At 48.7% G+C, this 16,091-nt stretch overlaps 1 protein-coding gene across 7 annotated transcripts in view; it reads left to right on the forward strand.

Annotated features, from left to right (window-relative positions):
• Rap1gap2 (RAP1 GTPase activating protein 2) overlaps positions 1–16,091 on the forward strand; it is a 227,198-nt gene that overhangs the window by 124,747 nt on the left and 86,360 nt on the right. For 6 of the 7 annotated variants that reach the window (XM_026780923.1, XM_005349570.2, XM_013347349.2 and 3 more), the window contains one exon: positions 293–377. The exons of the other annotated variant lie outside the window; for it this stretch is intronic. In XM_026780923.1, the coding sequence (XP_026636724.1) occupies positions 293–377 (85 nt within the window). The remainder of the gene's footprint in view (positions 1–292; positions 378–16,091) is intronic. 7 annotated transcript variants of the gene reach the window in all.

The raw sequence follows: 16,091 nt of genomic DNA on the forward strand, positions 1-16,091 counted from the left end.
AACTGGTGGTTCTGAGACTTTGGGTTTATCAGAACCATGTGAGAAGCAGATTCTTGAGGTCCATCCTTGGAGGTTCTGGCATGCCCCTGAGGACTTACATGCCCTGGTGGACTAGACCTGCCCTTGCCGCAGCACTGCTTTTGGTGTTAGAACATCCCAGGGAAGAAATGCAGTCAGCTTTAGTTTTCTGCATCATCCTCCATGTCTTCAGGCTCAGCCGCTCTTAGATCACAGAGGGAAGGTTCAAGACAGCCTTCGCTCACAGCTTCTGTGTCCTTTGGTCTCTTTGCAGGAAGCAGGAGCTGGCCAACAGCTCGGATGTGACCCTCCCAGATCGGCCACTGTCCCCTCCTCTCACTGCACCCCCAACCATGAAGGTAAGAGGCTCACAGTCAGGAAGCAGGAGGGAGAGGATGCTTGGGAACATCGTGTGGCCTTTCTGTTGTTTTAGTGTCATGTCCAGCTGCTTCGGTTCCAGTGAGGGCCATGGAGTGTCCCACGCTTCGGGAGACAGTCTTGTTACGTTGGGTGGAGTGGAAGGAAGGTGTGACTGGTGTGGAGTGTGTGTCAGGGTGCAGTGAAGAAGCAGACCGGGGCTGCAGCGGGGTCGCCAGGATGCTGGGATTAGTGAGAATCGTGGGGAATGGTGGGATTGGGAACAAGGAGACCGCATTGGAGGAAAAAGAGGGACAGAATGCAACTAGGTATCAAAGGGGCTGCCATCCAAGACAGGCAGGACCTGCCTTTGATAGGCCCCTCTAAGATGGCTTTGTTGCCCTAGTCTCTGTGGGAAAGTTGTCTGCTGCTTTAGTCTCTATGGGCGACTTGTGCTGAGGCCTCTTTTGGAGAGAACCCCATCTTTGGTCCCAAGCCTAGGACCTCCCCTTCCCAGAAAGGGGACTTTATCCCCCCCTCCACACCCTTCTGCTTTTCGTGTCCACCTCCAACAACATGGGATGACCACCCTAGGCTGAGCTTCAAGGAGGACTGTTGGCTCAGCTGCGCCCCTCCCCCAACTTGCAGCTTCACATTTTGTGGGGTAAAGACGAGATGTGAGGACCTTTCCTGCCTCCTGCGTCATCTGAAGGCCTTCGAGGCCTGCTGGTATGCTGGTCCCTGACGCTCTGCTCTGAGATGACTCCCAAGAAGTGGCATCTCTTCCTCGCTGCTTTGTGTGGCTCCCCTCTTCCCTGACACCCCAAAGGCAGCAGATAAACTGCGCCCCATGGCATATGTCTACCCCATGCTGAGCAGCATGGCATTTGTGAGCCTATTGACAGTGGTAGCACAGCCCTGGTTGGGCCCGGCATTGAGAGGTGGGTGGGATGTGGGAGGGACAGGGTACAGGATGGATGGTACAACTCTTTTCTTGGTGGGAGTACCTGGGCATCCAAAGCCAGGCCACCTTTGCCAGCCTAGTCTGGGATAGTATGTGACCCAGCTGTTGGGGTGGTTCTCTGGCACAGAGTAACATCCAGGACCATGTGGTCCGTCTGAGTTCCAGCCCTTCAGTCTGCGGAGCTGGTCGTGGGAAGATCGTCTCGTCTCTGCTCATGGCGAGCAAGTGTTTATAGGGAGAATGAGGAGGCCTAGGAGGAGTCAGAGAGTTCTCTTGGCAGACTCTGCTTGCATGACTGTTTAATTCATTCAACACCCGGTGTTTATTGGAGCATTGCGTTAGTCAGGTCTCTTGGTTGTGACAGAAGCACTATTCACTTCAGCCTAGGAACTTTCCCAGGCATGGCCTCGTCTGGGGGAGCTGCCCCTCTCGCTCTCTTCTGCGATGTTTCGTTCTTTGGTAAGCTTTGCTTCAGTGACGGTGGGACGGTGGCAGCAGCTCCTATGGACTAAGTAGCTCTCATGGAAAAAGAATAGCTTTTTGCTAGAAGTTCTGACAGAGTCCCAGGGAGGAAGCTCACTGGCTAGAGAAATGGAATGCTGTGATTGGACAGGCTTGAACCTCGTGACCTACACCAGGGAGACTGAGAGGAGTGGGGTGTCTCCTGGAAGGGAAACTGAAGCACCGCTCCAGAGGGGAAATGGACACAGAGTAGACAGGACCGTTGCAGAGACTGCTGAGACCACAGGCCTAGTGCCGGGTGGTGGGTCTGCAGTGACCCAGGGATGAAGAAGATATTGTGGTCTCTTTTTTTCTTGGAGTTCATGGTCCACCCAGGGAGCCAGAAGTTGAAAAGGGAAAGACAAGAGTGAAGGATGGACAGTTAGGGGAAGTGAATGTCCTCAGGGGAAGCCCCATATCCCTCAGAGAGGACAGAGGGTAGGACTTGAGGAGGTCTTGGAGAGGGGCAGGTGGGCTTCTTTAGGGAAATGCTGTTTCAGATAGATGGGCTGTGGGAGTTGAGGAGGCCCTATACTAAGGTAGAGTCAGAGCGGCATTCAGGACCCTTGCTATGCAGAGTGAGGTGAAAGGACCAGCCACAATGGCAGTGTCGGAGCGCCTCTCAGGAATGCCGTCGCAGGCCCTGCTTCCGATTGCCAAATGGCACCTGCATCTCACCACCCAGAGCAGCTCAGCGATCCCAGGAATGAGGTGGAAGGAGAGAGAGGAACTGGAAAAGACCAGAAGCACTGGAGCATCCTGAGTTAGGGACCTGAAGGCAGACTATAGGTCAAGAAGTTTTTTGCTAAAGGTTTTAGATTTTTTCCTAATTAAGGCCTTGGAGAGGTGCTGTTGTTTTGTTTTGTTTTGTTTTAGACAAGGTCTTACTGTGTAACTCTGACTGTTGATCCTTCTGGCTTTGGCCTCCTAATGCAGAGATCATGTCCACTGCCCCTGGCTGTGATGGGCCTGCAAGCATTTATTCCGACTGCTGCGAGGTCTGGAACAGGGTGTGAACGAGCAGATGTACTGGAGGTCACTGCTGGAGGACAGGGGAAGAGGGTGGGATTTTTGTGCAGGGCACCAGCGGGGTTATTTGGAAATAGAGATCAGAGTTCTCAGGCGGTAGGATGACGAGACAAGGTGATTTGAAGAGAGGAGGCAAGAATGGGCCTGAGGTCTGGAGCAGTGGAACTTGGTGCAGGCGTTTTTCGGAGGTGGGATAACTCAGCAGGAAGAAGGGTCAGGTTGATCATGCTGTGTCCACAGGCCTGAGGCAGCCGTCTAAGAGGGTATGGAGTGGGAAGAGGAGATGTTCTCGGGATGGTGTGGGGGAAGAAGCTGCACATGAACACAGAGGGAAGAGCATTTCACCGTGAGGGATGGACAGCCGAGCCAGCTGCTGGGGTGAGGCCAAGTGTGATGTGGATGGCACAGAGGAACACTGTGCAGAATGGCCTGGTATTTGCTGGGATATGACTAAGGCCCTTCCTGGAGAGGTGGGGTGACAGCAGATGGCAGTGCTGAGGAGTGAGTGGAGATGCTGAGCGTTAGAGAGTGTCGACAGTCCCGTGAGACACGGTGACACTAGTGTGTGGACCTGTGGGAAGGGGAGGAGGACCAAATGGTAGAAGGAGACTGAGTGGGAGAGAAGGGAGCTGAAGAGGGAGAGGGGGAGGGGGAGGGAGAGAGGAAAGGGGGAGGGGAAGGGAGAGAGAGGGGGAGGGGAGGGAGAAAGAGAGAGGGAGGGAGAGGAAGAGGGAGAGAGCACTTTGACTGTGGGGGTTTTTGGGGTTGTCAGGAAGGGAGCCTCAGGCAGGCCCAGAGCAGACCCTCAAGCATCCTCGGTGAACTCTAAGGCTCACAGAAGTCATCCCCTGCTTCAGACAGCATCTTTTGAAAAACTCAGGATTCAGCTCAGGAATTTCCCAGTCTGTGACTTTTGTGTCCAGACTCCAAAGGCAGGGTCAGCTAGGAAATAAGGGAGCTGGGCTTGCCTTAAAGATTCTGGGTGGGGATCTTGTATGTAGCTGGGGCTGGAGCCTGTTGTATCTGGTCTCTGTCTGTCATGTTATTCTGTGGCTATGGTTTGACTCTCTGGCTAGGAAATGTCCCCATTGTATGAAGCTAACTGCTTTCCAGGGATTTAAAGCCACAGTGCTCACAGCACACTGATTGGTTCAGCGCAGGTGGAGAGTCCCAAGGCTGCACTCACTCATCAGTGCTGCTGCTCTTTGCTGATCCGGTCATCCTGTCTGTCACTGAGCTCCTGGAGGGACCCTTTCTTGGTCTTTGGGGCCCTTGACCCCTGGCCTAGGGTGGCTGAGTTGTCGTGAAACCATCAAGTTGAAGGAGTGTGCTCTGGGCCTTTGTCTGAATCTTTAACTTTTATTTATTTATTTATTTGCAAATGTGCATAGGTATTTTACCCTCATGTAGATCTGTGAGCATTGTGTGTGCAGTGCCTGTGGAGGGCAGAAGAGGGTGTCTGACCCCTTGGAAATGAGGTTACAGATGGTTGTGACTTGCCATGTGGGTGTAGGGAATTGAACCCAGGTCCTTTGGAAGAGCAGTCTTAACCACTGAACCATCTCTCAAGTCTCTGTCTTATAGCTAGGAGGTCTTTTCACGCTTCCCTGTTTTTGTTTCTGTTTCCAGGGCGGCATCAAACAATCACATTTTTATTTTGCTCTTTTTGTTCTTTGGAAATTACACACACACACACACACACACACACACACACGCACACGCACACGCACACGCGTGCACACACACTATATTTGATTATGCACACTCCCCATTATCTTTTCTTACTATCACCCTTGCATGTCCATTGAGCCTTTGTTCTTTACAGAAAGCCCTTCTTACTTTCATGTTATTTGCTTGTTTGTTTGAAACAGGGTTTCTCTGTAGCTTTGGAACTCACTCTGTAAGCCAGGCTGGCCTTGAACTTACAGAAATCTGCCTGCCTCTGCCTCCCAAGTGCTGGAATTAAAGGCGCGTGCCACCACCACCCGGCTCATGTTATTTTTTGAGACAATATCTCTCACTGGCTGAGAGCTTGCTAAGTAAGCCAAGTTGGCCGGCCATCGAACCCCAGGATATTTTATCTATCCAGTAGCCCACTAGCTTGTTTCTGCCTCTGTAGAGCTAAGGTTAAAAGTACCTACTGCCACACTTGGCTTAGTTTATAGTTTATTTATTTAGGTTCTCTCTCTCTCTCTCTCTCTCTCTCTCTCTCTCTCTCTCTCTCTCTCTCTCTCTCTCTCAAGTATGGGGGCCAGAGAACAACTAGTAGAGGTCGTCTCTCATTCCACCATATGGATCCCAGAGTTCAGGTCATCGGATTTGGCAGCATCTTTTGCTTTACTTGCTGAGCCATATCTGTTGGCTCCACGCCTGGCTTTTTAAAATGGGTTCTGGGGATTGAACTCAAGTCCTGATGCTTACATGGCAAGTACTTTATTGAGTGAACCATCTCCCTAGTCCCTTGAATATGTTTTCTGCCACCCAAGCAAGAGAAGGGCTCACCTGGTTCCCGTGGTAGCATGACTCAGGTGCAGCATACTCGTTTGGTTGATTGGCTTGGGTCAGGGATTGATGATCCATTTCCTTTTTGGATAGGTGGAGTCTCAGACTGGTTCTCCTCTCTCTCCATGTAGCTTGTTTTCCCAGGGAATTTCCTACCCCCCAGTATGAAGCTGAGAAAAAGCTGAGCAGATGGGCTGAAACAGGAGCCCAGTTCCCAGCCAGAGCCCAAGCTGAGAATGGGCAGTGTAGGCTCGGAGTGGGACTGGGGACTGGCTGCCTGAGTATGCAGTAGATTGCTGCCAGAGCTTTATTCTTCATGAATTTTCTTTTCACATCCGAAAGGACCAGTAGGCATTTAGCGGATACCACAGTATGCCTGGCTTTCTATGGGTCCCCCTGGGACCACACAGAAGCATTGGTCCTTGACCCTCAAAGAGCCTCCAAAGGGAACCTTAATTTAGCAGAAGAAGCCATATGGCTTAGCATGTGAGAAGCCCACAGATTAAAAGTAGCTTCTCGATGGGGAAGAGAGGAAGAGCTGGAGATGAAGGAGATGAAGGCCCTGGGAGACAAGGTTGAGCAGCCCCTTGGGACTGTAGACCAGATCTTGCTGCACTGAGGAGGGGAAGGAATTAGGGCTGACCCTCAGGTTTGTTTCCTTCCTTCCTTCCTTCCTTCCTTCCTTCCTTCCTTCCTTCCTTCCTTCCTTCCTTCCTTCCTTCCTTCCTTCCTTCCTTCCTTCCTTCCTTCCTTCTTTCTTTCTTTCTTTCTTTCTTTCTTTCTTTCTTTCTTTCTTTCTTTCTTTCTTTCTTTCTTTCGCAGGCCAGAAGAGGGCACTAGACCTCATTACAGATGGTTATGAGCCACCATATGGTTGCTGGGAATTGAACTCAGGACCTTTGGAAGAGTAGGCAATGCTCTTAACCTCTGAGCCATCTCTCCAGCCCCCCTCAGGTTTTCTTGAAGAATGTCCTAGGCATTGGGAATGCCCTAGAAGCATCTCCTAGACATTGATTTCTCCAGGGCTTGAGCAGACTGTGACCTGAATTGGCAAGGTTGTTCTTGAAGTCCCAAATAGGCTGTTCAGCTGGCCTGGGACCCCTGTTTAGCTTCTCAGGTTCTCCTCATGCAAGTCTGAAGCATTCCAGGCAGATGTTCTCCTTTGGAGACTAAGGTGGTGGAGGCTGGGGGCTCCCCTGAGAGAGGTGCCAACCAGTCTGCTCCTATGTTGCTACTTCAGGGTTTGCCCCCCGAGCCACTCATCCCTCCTCCCACTCTCCCTCAATGGTAGGTGAGGCAGCTGTACACCCTTTGTATGTGTGAAAGAAGTGGACATCAGAGGACATTCTTGGCATCCCTTTGGGCTAAGGCTCCAGCTCACCTTTCTTCTGAGCTCACTACTCTCTCCCTCCTTGTCTTGTCACACTGACCCATGGCCAGTGTATCTCTCAACTTTGTCCTGGTGCCAGCCCCTAGCCCAGTATTAATTATTATTATTATGATGATGATGATGCAATACTTGTCATATGAAGATACAATTGGTTTACTTGTGTTCCAGTTGAGGGGAAGCTGATTGTTTTTGCTTTGGCCTATACTAAAAGTCAAAACCTCTGACTGCTGCAGTATAATTTTGTTTGAACTTGTGTTTTCTTTTCTCTTGGATTATCAAGGAATAGAATCATTGCATTAAAGAGTAGGTGAACTTTTTTCTGTTTGTCTTTGATACCTGAGTCTCATTCTGTAGGCTAGTCTGGCCTTAGACTTACAACAGTTTGCCTCCCTTAGTCTCCTGTGTGCTGAGATTACAGGCATGCCTGGCCTGAGTCTTTATCTTTATTTTATTATTATTATTATTATTCTTGTTATTTCTTTCTTGTGGTATTTGTGTATGCTAGTTAAGTGTTCTACCTCTGAGCTACATCCCCCGAATCCTCAATGTCTTACAAAACTGACAGACTGTCAGTGGTTGCACCATTGTACATGCCACCAGCAGTGCCATTAGGTCCTGGAGGCTCTGTGTTTTTGCCACTATTGACCATTGTCAATCTTCAGTGTTTTAGCCTCCTCAGTGGGTATGTATTAGCAGCTCACTGTGGTTTAATTTGTATTTTTATAATGGCTGATGATGCTGAGCCCAATGGAGATCTATGTCGACTTACTTTGTGTGTAGCTTGATGTTAGGGCTCAATTAATTTATCCTCACACAGGCATCCCAGTGTTCCAGCATCACCTGTCGAGAAGATCATCACCTTCTTTCCCCTGTTTAATTGCTTGGTTGTCTTAGTAAAATACCTGCTGGCCATAGATGTGTACGTGTGTACTGTGTAGCATCTCTTCCAGCCATGGCATTCCTCTCATGACTCACCTTCTTCCCTGTGTATATTTCAGTCATTGATCCTGCTGATTGTGGTGCTCTTTCTTGAGCGCTTTCTCGTGACGTCACAATCCTGTCCAACCACGCTCAGTGGAAAGGCCCCATAGTCATTTGGAGCTGTCATTTGAGAGGGGTCACTTTAGGCACCTGTCTGACATAGTCATTGGAGGTTGTGCTGTTTGTTGAAGGTCCTGAAGCTGCTCAGTAGCAAGCCTGTGGTGTACCTGAGAGCCTGTGTCCTAACCACTACCACACACTACCACTCTTAAGGAGTCTTCTGAGCAAGCTCATAGACTCCCTGACTCCGTCTCTTTCCCTTCATCATGGGGATCACAGACACCCGCCGGAACAGTGGCTGTGTTTTGGCAGCTCATTGAGTAGCAGTGATGCAATCCATGACACAGCAGGTGCTGTCATGGTGGTGATTGATGACAGTGACAGCTCGTGTGATGTTCTTATCCCTGAGAAACAGGTCATCACTGCATCTCTTTACGGAACCCAGAGCCACTGGCTTGTGGACGCTTTGCCCATTCCCATTATCTTTGAACCTGTGTCCTTTCCACGGATGGCTCTAACCCTTTTTTAGAAGTCTCTAATGGAGACTGTTTTAGAGTTTCTATAGCTGTGATAAAACACCATGACTGAAAACAACTTGGGGAGGAAAGGATTTCCTTCAGCTTACAGGTCCACATCACAGTCGGGGCAGAAACTGAAATGGAACAGGAACCTGGGGGCAGGAGCTCATGCACAAGCCACGGAGGATGCTACTTACCAGCTTGTTCTCATGACTTGCTCAGCCTGCTTTCTTATAGGACCCAGGACCACCAGCCCAGAGGTGGCACCACCCACAATGGGCTGGGCCCTTTCACATCAATTATCAACAAGCAATCTGACGGGGCATGTTCTCAATAGAGGTTCTCCTTAAGAATGACTGCAGAATCAAACTGATATAAAACCAGCCAGTACAGAGACTGTGTTACAGGCCTTGGCCAAGGTCTCCAGGCCTCCAGTGCCCTCTCTGAGTGCGTGGGTTGCTCAGGACAGCAGCCTCCCTGAATTGTCTCTCTGGGGATCTCTTTCTTCTCTCTTTTGATTTGACAGCCCAGCCTTTCCACACGTTCACCCTGGTTCCATGATCCCCCACTGGTGTGGATGCCAATCCAATCCCTGTGACCTGGTCCCTAAAGGGCTTCCTCAAAGTAATCATACCTATAAAGTGGTAAACTTCACAGTTTCTGGAGTCTGTCTGCCCAAGACGAAGGGGCTTATTATCTGCGTGAGTTTTTTGAGCCTTACCGCCCTCATTTGTGGAGTAGGGACAGCAAGAGTTCCCACATGGTGGATGCCTGGAGCTTGTCATTGGTTGAAATTCTGTGCACTTATCATTCAGAACACATATGTGTAGCTTGTGGTGCTTCAAAGTCATTATTGTTCCTGCAAAAAAAATTCTTTCTGAAGGGTGACACTTTACTTCTAAGATAGCAGTGCTTTGGGCTCTGGCTAGGGATAGAGTTGAGTTTAGCGTTAGGGTTAGGGCTAGGGCTAGGGTTAGGTTTAGGATTATCAGTTTGATTAGGGCTGGGGTTAGGAAAGGATACACACCTCATTTCTTCTGCTGCTACCATGTTTCTTCTGAGGACTTCCAGTCCTCTGTCTTACCACGCATCCACAGCAGAGGGACCTGATATTGTGGGCGTCCTGTCTCAGACATAAATTCCTACCTGTTAGGTGCAAATATCCATGGGATGCTTGGAAGAGGATAAAGGTAGAAACCAGCTCAGCCTACCGGCAGGCCTGGAAAAATGCTATTCAGGAAGCTTCTGACTGGACTTTTGAATTCTCAGGAAGGCTGATCTAACTTTAACAGGAGTTATAGTCCAGGTGGTTCCTATGGGCACAGGAAGTACCTTCAAGGTCATCCTCCTCAAAGAGGCTTGTGGAATGGGACTGTGCAGAGACTTGGATTGTCCAGGACTGTGGGAAGTTTTGAGGTTGGCCTTGGAACATGCTTTCTGATCTGTTGGTGCTCTCCGAGAGCTTCCCCCCTAGTTCCCTTTCCTGCAGCTGATGTTGACATGAGCCTGCATTTCTGTGCTGATGCTGATGTTGTGAGGGAATGTGGAAGGCTGATGGTAGGGCATCAAGGCTCTGGGAGGCTGTGTGGGGTGCAGCCTGGGTTGCAGAACTCTGCCTGAGCTATCTGTTTTCTGGGCATTGGGTGCCTGGAGGAGGTGGGTCAAGGCTCAATTACTGGCCCGCCTTACTCTCAAACTCAGAACTTGATGGAACACTTGACATTCAGGTGTCTCGTGGCGATGCCTCTTGGGCTCTGCCTCCTACTTATGCCAAATGCATTTGAAGGTCTGGCCACTCATTCTGCCCCAGAACTTAGCAGATGGTTCTCTGACCAGTAGCTAGTGCTTGGCCTCGTATAGAGTCTTGTTCCTGAACCTGGACTTTGTTTGTTTGTTTGTGTGTGTATGTGTGTATGTGTGTGTGTGTGTGTGTGTGTGTGTTGTCCATGTCATGGTGTGTTTGTCGGGATTGGAGAACAACCTTTGGGAGTCGCTTTGCTCCCATCATCATATGAGCCCCAGGAATGAAAACTCAGGTTGCCAGGCTTAAGTAGCAAGAGCCTTTATCCTCTGAGTCATCTCATTTCCCCTCGATCCCAGAGTTTAATAACTAATGTGCCACTCTGCGCAGATCTACAGTATTCTGAGAACCTCAGCTCTCACACAGGCCCTTTGGGTCACTGTGAGGCATAAGGAGGACATGGACGGGCAAGGGCTTTGTAATGGTCTGGACAGCATACAGGCAGTATATTTCAGTCTCTGTAGAGACCAGCCGTTGTTGTCATGGTCAGTGACTCAAACATCTGTAGGGTGACTTTCACGACAAACCCATGTTTCTCTTTTAACGGCTGTACATGCTACCCTGAGACCACTTGGTAGCAGGTGCTACCATATTCTGTCCCTAACCTACTCCTACCCTTTGCACAAGTGTTACTGCCAGCTCCTCAAGTCTAGTATCTGGGGCTTGAGAACCAGTGGGTGGTGACGTCTTTTCTTCTTGAAGCGTTGCCACTGGTGCAGTTCCGAGCACCAATAGCTAGATCCCACGTGTCTCCTTCCTGTAGTCTCCCACCACCCTGGCTCTGACCTCCTGCAGGCTCTCTGCTCCCGGCTGAGTGTGGAGATGGAGTTTTGGGTGCTGGGGTGTCTATTTGTTTCTAGAGCCTCTAACAATTACCGCAAACTTGGTGGGTGGCTTAAAATAACAGCAGCATATTCTCCCATGGCTCTTGAGGCCAGAAGTCTGAAATCAGGGTGTCAGCAGAGCTTTGCTCCCACCAAAGTCTGGGGGAGAAACCTTGCTTGTTCTACTGGCTTGTAGCTCTGACGTTACTGTTTGCCTCCCTCTTCCTCCATGGTCCTGTGGCATCTTGTCTCCCTGGTGTCTCTACTTGGTGTGTCTGGACATTTGTCATCTGATTTAAACCTCTCTGGGTAGGTAATTCAGGAAGGTGGTTGCATCTTGAGAGCTGTTTCAGTCCCATTGTGCTTCTTTTGTCTTAGACCGTGTGGTTTATAAACATTAGAATTTGTTGCTCACTGTGCTGGAGGAGGTGCCAGTGGGCTTGGTGTCTGGTGAAGGCTTGCTTCCTGCTTCCACGATGCCACCTTGTTTTTGTCCTCACATGTGTGTCTTTAGTGTGTGACTGTATTTGTCTGCATAGTTCCCTCCAGCCCTTTTATAAGACACTGATTCCGTTTGTTCCACTTGTGTAGCTGGAGACCAGATGGGACTTGTATTTATTTGCCTACAAAGGAGCAAGCAGAGTGTGGCAGGTTTGGGAAGACCTGGCCCTACAGCTGACATGGTCAGGGATGAGGCTGTCTGCTCTTACTGGCTGCTATAGAACCCAGAATGCAGGGAGCCAGAGGATATGCTCAACAAATACTCACCTATAAATGGTAGATGAAGTCTTTTGATTGATCCATATTAGAATGTGGTTATACACAAAAGGCCCAGTATTCTTCAAGAGAATTTCCATAAAGACTTGTCTCTTTTGCAAGTAAATGGCAAAAACAAAACTCAGCTTCGTTTGACCACTTTTCACGAATATATGCTTCTTGAGAAACATTTAAGCAATGCTAAAGTACAAAGAGGTATGTTGTTAAGATATTAATAATGCCTTAATGATCTTGCTATCCAGAAATATCCAGTATTAGTACTTGCTAAGCATCCAGATAGCTTGGCATAGCACACACAGATAGAGCCATGCATAAATGAGATCACCCTGTTTATGCTCCTTTGTAATAAAAAGAGTCCAATTAGATTTTCCTTGCATTTATCCAATGAGGCAAAAACCCAAATGACTCAGAAGGAATTGCTAGAACGTAGAGAGAGATCTCTCTAATAGAGATAGTATTTTACATGAGTTCTCTAAAGATTTCAAGAAAGATCATGATAAAAGTGAACCAAGCCAGGCACAATGGTGGACACCTGCCATCCCAGATCTTGGGAGGTAGAGGCATGAAGATCTGCTTTCCAGATTATCCTTGGCTATATAGTGAGTTTGAGGCCAGCCTGGGCTACAGTGCCTGTGTCTCAAAACCAAAAAGCCAGCAAGGAACCAAGCTTTTCAGTATACAAACGATTAATAAGCAATGAACTATAATACCCCTCTGCATTGCAGCTGGCTTCCTGCTTTGGAATGTGAGCATCAGGTGGTTTTGGAGGGAAAATAGTGCTGCCTGTGAACCTGGCCCCCTGGAGAGTGTTCTCTTTTTGAGGGGAGCGGCTGTGGGTAGTGGGTTTGTCTCTGCAGCAGTGTGGAGGAAGCCATCCAGAGCCAGGAACTCCATTACGCATGGCAACCATACTTGAGCCTATCTCAAGAGTGAATTGGGTTTGTGAGGGAATGGCTCTGGGCTGAGCTGATTTGATTTGGCAATGGGGCCGAGAAGTTTCTGAAATGTCAGATGTTAATATGATGACTGTCTGGCTCTACGTGGGAAGCCAGAAGTAGGGGGTGGATGGCTGGGGGTCGTCTCTGTTGTAGAGGAGGGATGTGCGAGAGAGGAACTGGGAAGGGGGAGGAGAAGAAGCAAGGTAGAGGAGGGGAGGAAAGTGGAAGGAGAGAGGCTGGTGGCAGTGGATCAAGAGGAAGGGGAGAGGCGAGAGGTGAGGAGAATCTGGCCTGCAGCATCAAGGAGCATGAGCTACAGAACCAGACTGGATTTGTCCTCTGACGGGGTTTGGCAGCATGATGGTAACTTTCAGTATTAGTCAGAGCGATGCACCCTCCAGTCCTTCACAGCACGACTTGCTGTGTTTCTGGAGCCCTTTCTTCCCAGGCGCTGGCCCTGGTGATGGCCTCCAAAAGAGACTAGAATTGATCTTACCTTGGAGATGACCCAGAGGATCAGGGTGAGAAGCAGCTCAGAGCACTCAAGGTCTTGTCTCCTGTAGATGTCCAGATGGAGCTCGGGAGTGTCCTTTGTCTTCTTGCATGGTCAACAGACCTGAGCTATGGGGGGACAGGAAACAGCAGTTGGGGTGGATTTGGGGAGTGCCTCAGGTTTGGTGACTCCTGATAGAACTTGGAAGAGGTGATGTGTAGAATCTGAGGGTTTAACAGACACAGAAGGGAAAAGCCTCAGAGATGGCCCTTTGAAATCAGCATGAGATAGATCCCATGGCCTTGATGGTCCAGTGCTGGTGTTGAGGTAAGAGGGGCCTGCATGAGCTAAAAAACTTAGGAAACCCCTAGACAGTGATCCCCCTCATTTTGCAAAAGGAGATTGATTCAAGGCTACCTGGGGGACTTTCAGGCTAACTGAGCTTCGAAGCCCCTCGAACACCAGTTTAGTGAAGCCGAAAATGGGTCAGGAGACCCCATCTGTTTTTAGAACCCAGAAGTTCTGGAAGTGCTTGGGGAGGGTTAGGGACATGTCACGGGGAGCCCAGAGGCACTGGAGGTTAGTGATGGTGCTAAGGGTGGGTTCCAGGCAGTCAGGCTTCTGTGAAGCAGTTCAGATGTTTAAACATTCTTATTAGTGTATTTATTTTATTTATGTGTGCGCATGTGCACTTATGTGCATGCCTGTGAATGCGCACATGGCACCGTGTGCATGAGGAGGTCAGAGGACAACTTTCAGGATTCAATTTTCTCCTTCTAACATGTGGGTCCCAGGGAGCAAACTCAAGTTGTCAGGCTTTGTAAGAGGCTTGAGACTGTCTAATGTAGCCTGTGTATTAGTCAGGGTTCTCTAGTGGAAAAGAACGGACAGAATGGATCAATCTACCCACCTTCCTATGTATGTATCCATCATTTATGTATGTATGTATGTATGTATGTATGTATGTATGTATGTATGTATGTATGTATCTAGGTGATTTATTAAAATGGTTTACAGGCTCTGGTCCAACTAGTCCATCAAGGGCTGTCTACCAATGGAAGGTCCTAGAATTCAGTAGTTGTTTAGTTCACAAGGCTGAATGGCTCAGCGGGTCTTCAGTATATGCCAGAGTCCTGAAGAAATACACTCTAATGCCAGTGAGAGTGAGAAGAAGCAGGCAAAGAGAGCAAGCTTCCTTCTTCCATGTCCATTATATAGGCTGCCAGCAGAAGGTGTGGTCCAGATTAAAACGGGAGCTTCCCACCTCAGAAGATCTGGATTAAAAGTGGGTCTTCCTCCTTTGAATGATTTAATCAAGGGGAAAAAAACATGTGTACCCAGCAGCTTGGATCTTACTTAATTCCAGATGCAGTCACGTTGACACTAAAATTAGCTATCACACCCAGATTGGCCGTAAGTTTGCTATATAATTGAGGATGACCTTGAACTCCTGATTTTTCTTTTTCTCACATCTGAGTGTTGTGGTTACAGGTGTGTGCCACCATGTTTGGCCTGGCCTTTCGGTTTTGAGGAGAGGTGAATGGTTACCAGAGACATTTCCAGAATGTCTCAGCTCCTCCTCCACAGAGGCAGACTGATCGTGAGCCTGCCAGGTCTCTGTCAGTTTCTTACGGCTGCTGTAACAAGGGGTCACAGACTTAGGGTCTGAAGACTGCACAGATTCATCACCTCCTGTTTCTGAAATGCATCTCCTTGGGCACCAGAGGTTGCGTTTTCTCTGATGGTTGTGGCAGGATCCATTTCCTAGCCCCTGTGGTTCTGGGAGAACCTCTTTTCTAGCCGTGTGACCTTGGCATCTGGTCCCACACCTTAGTCTTCAAAGCCAGTGATTCCAGACCAGTTCCTTTCCATGCTGTCACCCTGCTGGTTTCCTCTGCCCATGATGATGTTGGGCCCACCTGGGTCATCTTGATTCATGCCCCATATCAGGGTCAGCCACAGGCAGCCTTGATTCTATCGGTAGGGTTATACACCTACAGTTCTGGGGATCAGGATGAGGGCATCTCTTTGGGGGCACATGTGCCATCCTTATGGGGACCCGGCCTTTTCCAGGCCTTCCTTGTAAGACAGGAATTCACATCAGCTTAGTCTCCCAAAGATTCTGTGACCTGTGAGTGACTGAGGCTCCTTTATCCAGGTTTCACTGTTTTGTGAACCTGTAATTGGTGAGATCTTACAGGCCTTACCCTGATCATACAGCCTTTAGGTTGGAGGGCTGTTCCATGCATTTTTGTACAGAGAAAAGAAAGCCACATAATATACCTGTTGTCAGTTTAGAGTTGAGATATGACCTTTATTTAAAAATAATTTTTGAAGATTTATTTTAATTTATATATGTGAGTGTTTGCCTGCACATATGCCCACTTACCAGGTGCTTTCTTGGAGCCTGAAGAAGTCAGAAGAGGGCATTGGCTGGATCCCCTGGAACCTGAGTTCTAGATGGTCATGAACCACTGTGTGGGTGCTGGGAATTGAACTCAAGTCCTCAGCAAAAGCAGCAAGTGCTCCTAACCACTGAGCTATTTTTCAGTTTCATGACTGTTCTGTAGTCTTTAGTTAGCAAACTTGCAGGTCCCAAAGAGAGAAAGAGAGAGAGAGAGAGAGAGAGAGAGAAAGAGAGAGAGAGAGAGGAGAGAGAGAATGAATGAATGAAAGAGAATGCTTTATTTACTCAGCTCTAACAGGCTTGTCCAGTTTTTTTTGTTTAGATTATTTTTTGAGACAGGCTTTTACTATGTAGCCCTGGATAGCCTGGAAATCACTATGTAGACCAGGCTGGCCTTGAACTTACAGATCTGTCTGCTGCTGTCTCCCTAGTGCTAGGATTAAAGGCATTCACTACTATGAATGTGTTTTTTTTTAATTTATTTATTTATTAAAGATTTCTGCCTCCTTCCAGCCACCGCCTCCCATTTCC

This window comes from Microtus ochrogaster, chromosome 7 (genome assembly GCF_000317375.1).
Source record: "Microtus ochrogaster isolate Prairie Vole_2 chromosome 7, MicOch1.0, whole genome shotgun sequence".
Lineage (NCBI taxonomy): Eukaryota > Metazoa > Chordata > Mammalia > Rodentia > Cricetidae > Microtus > Microtus ochrogaster.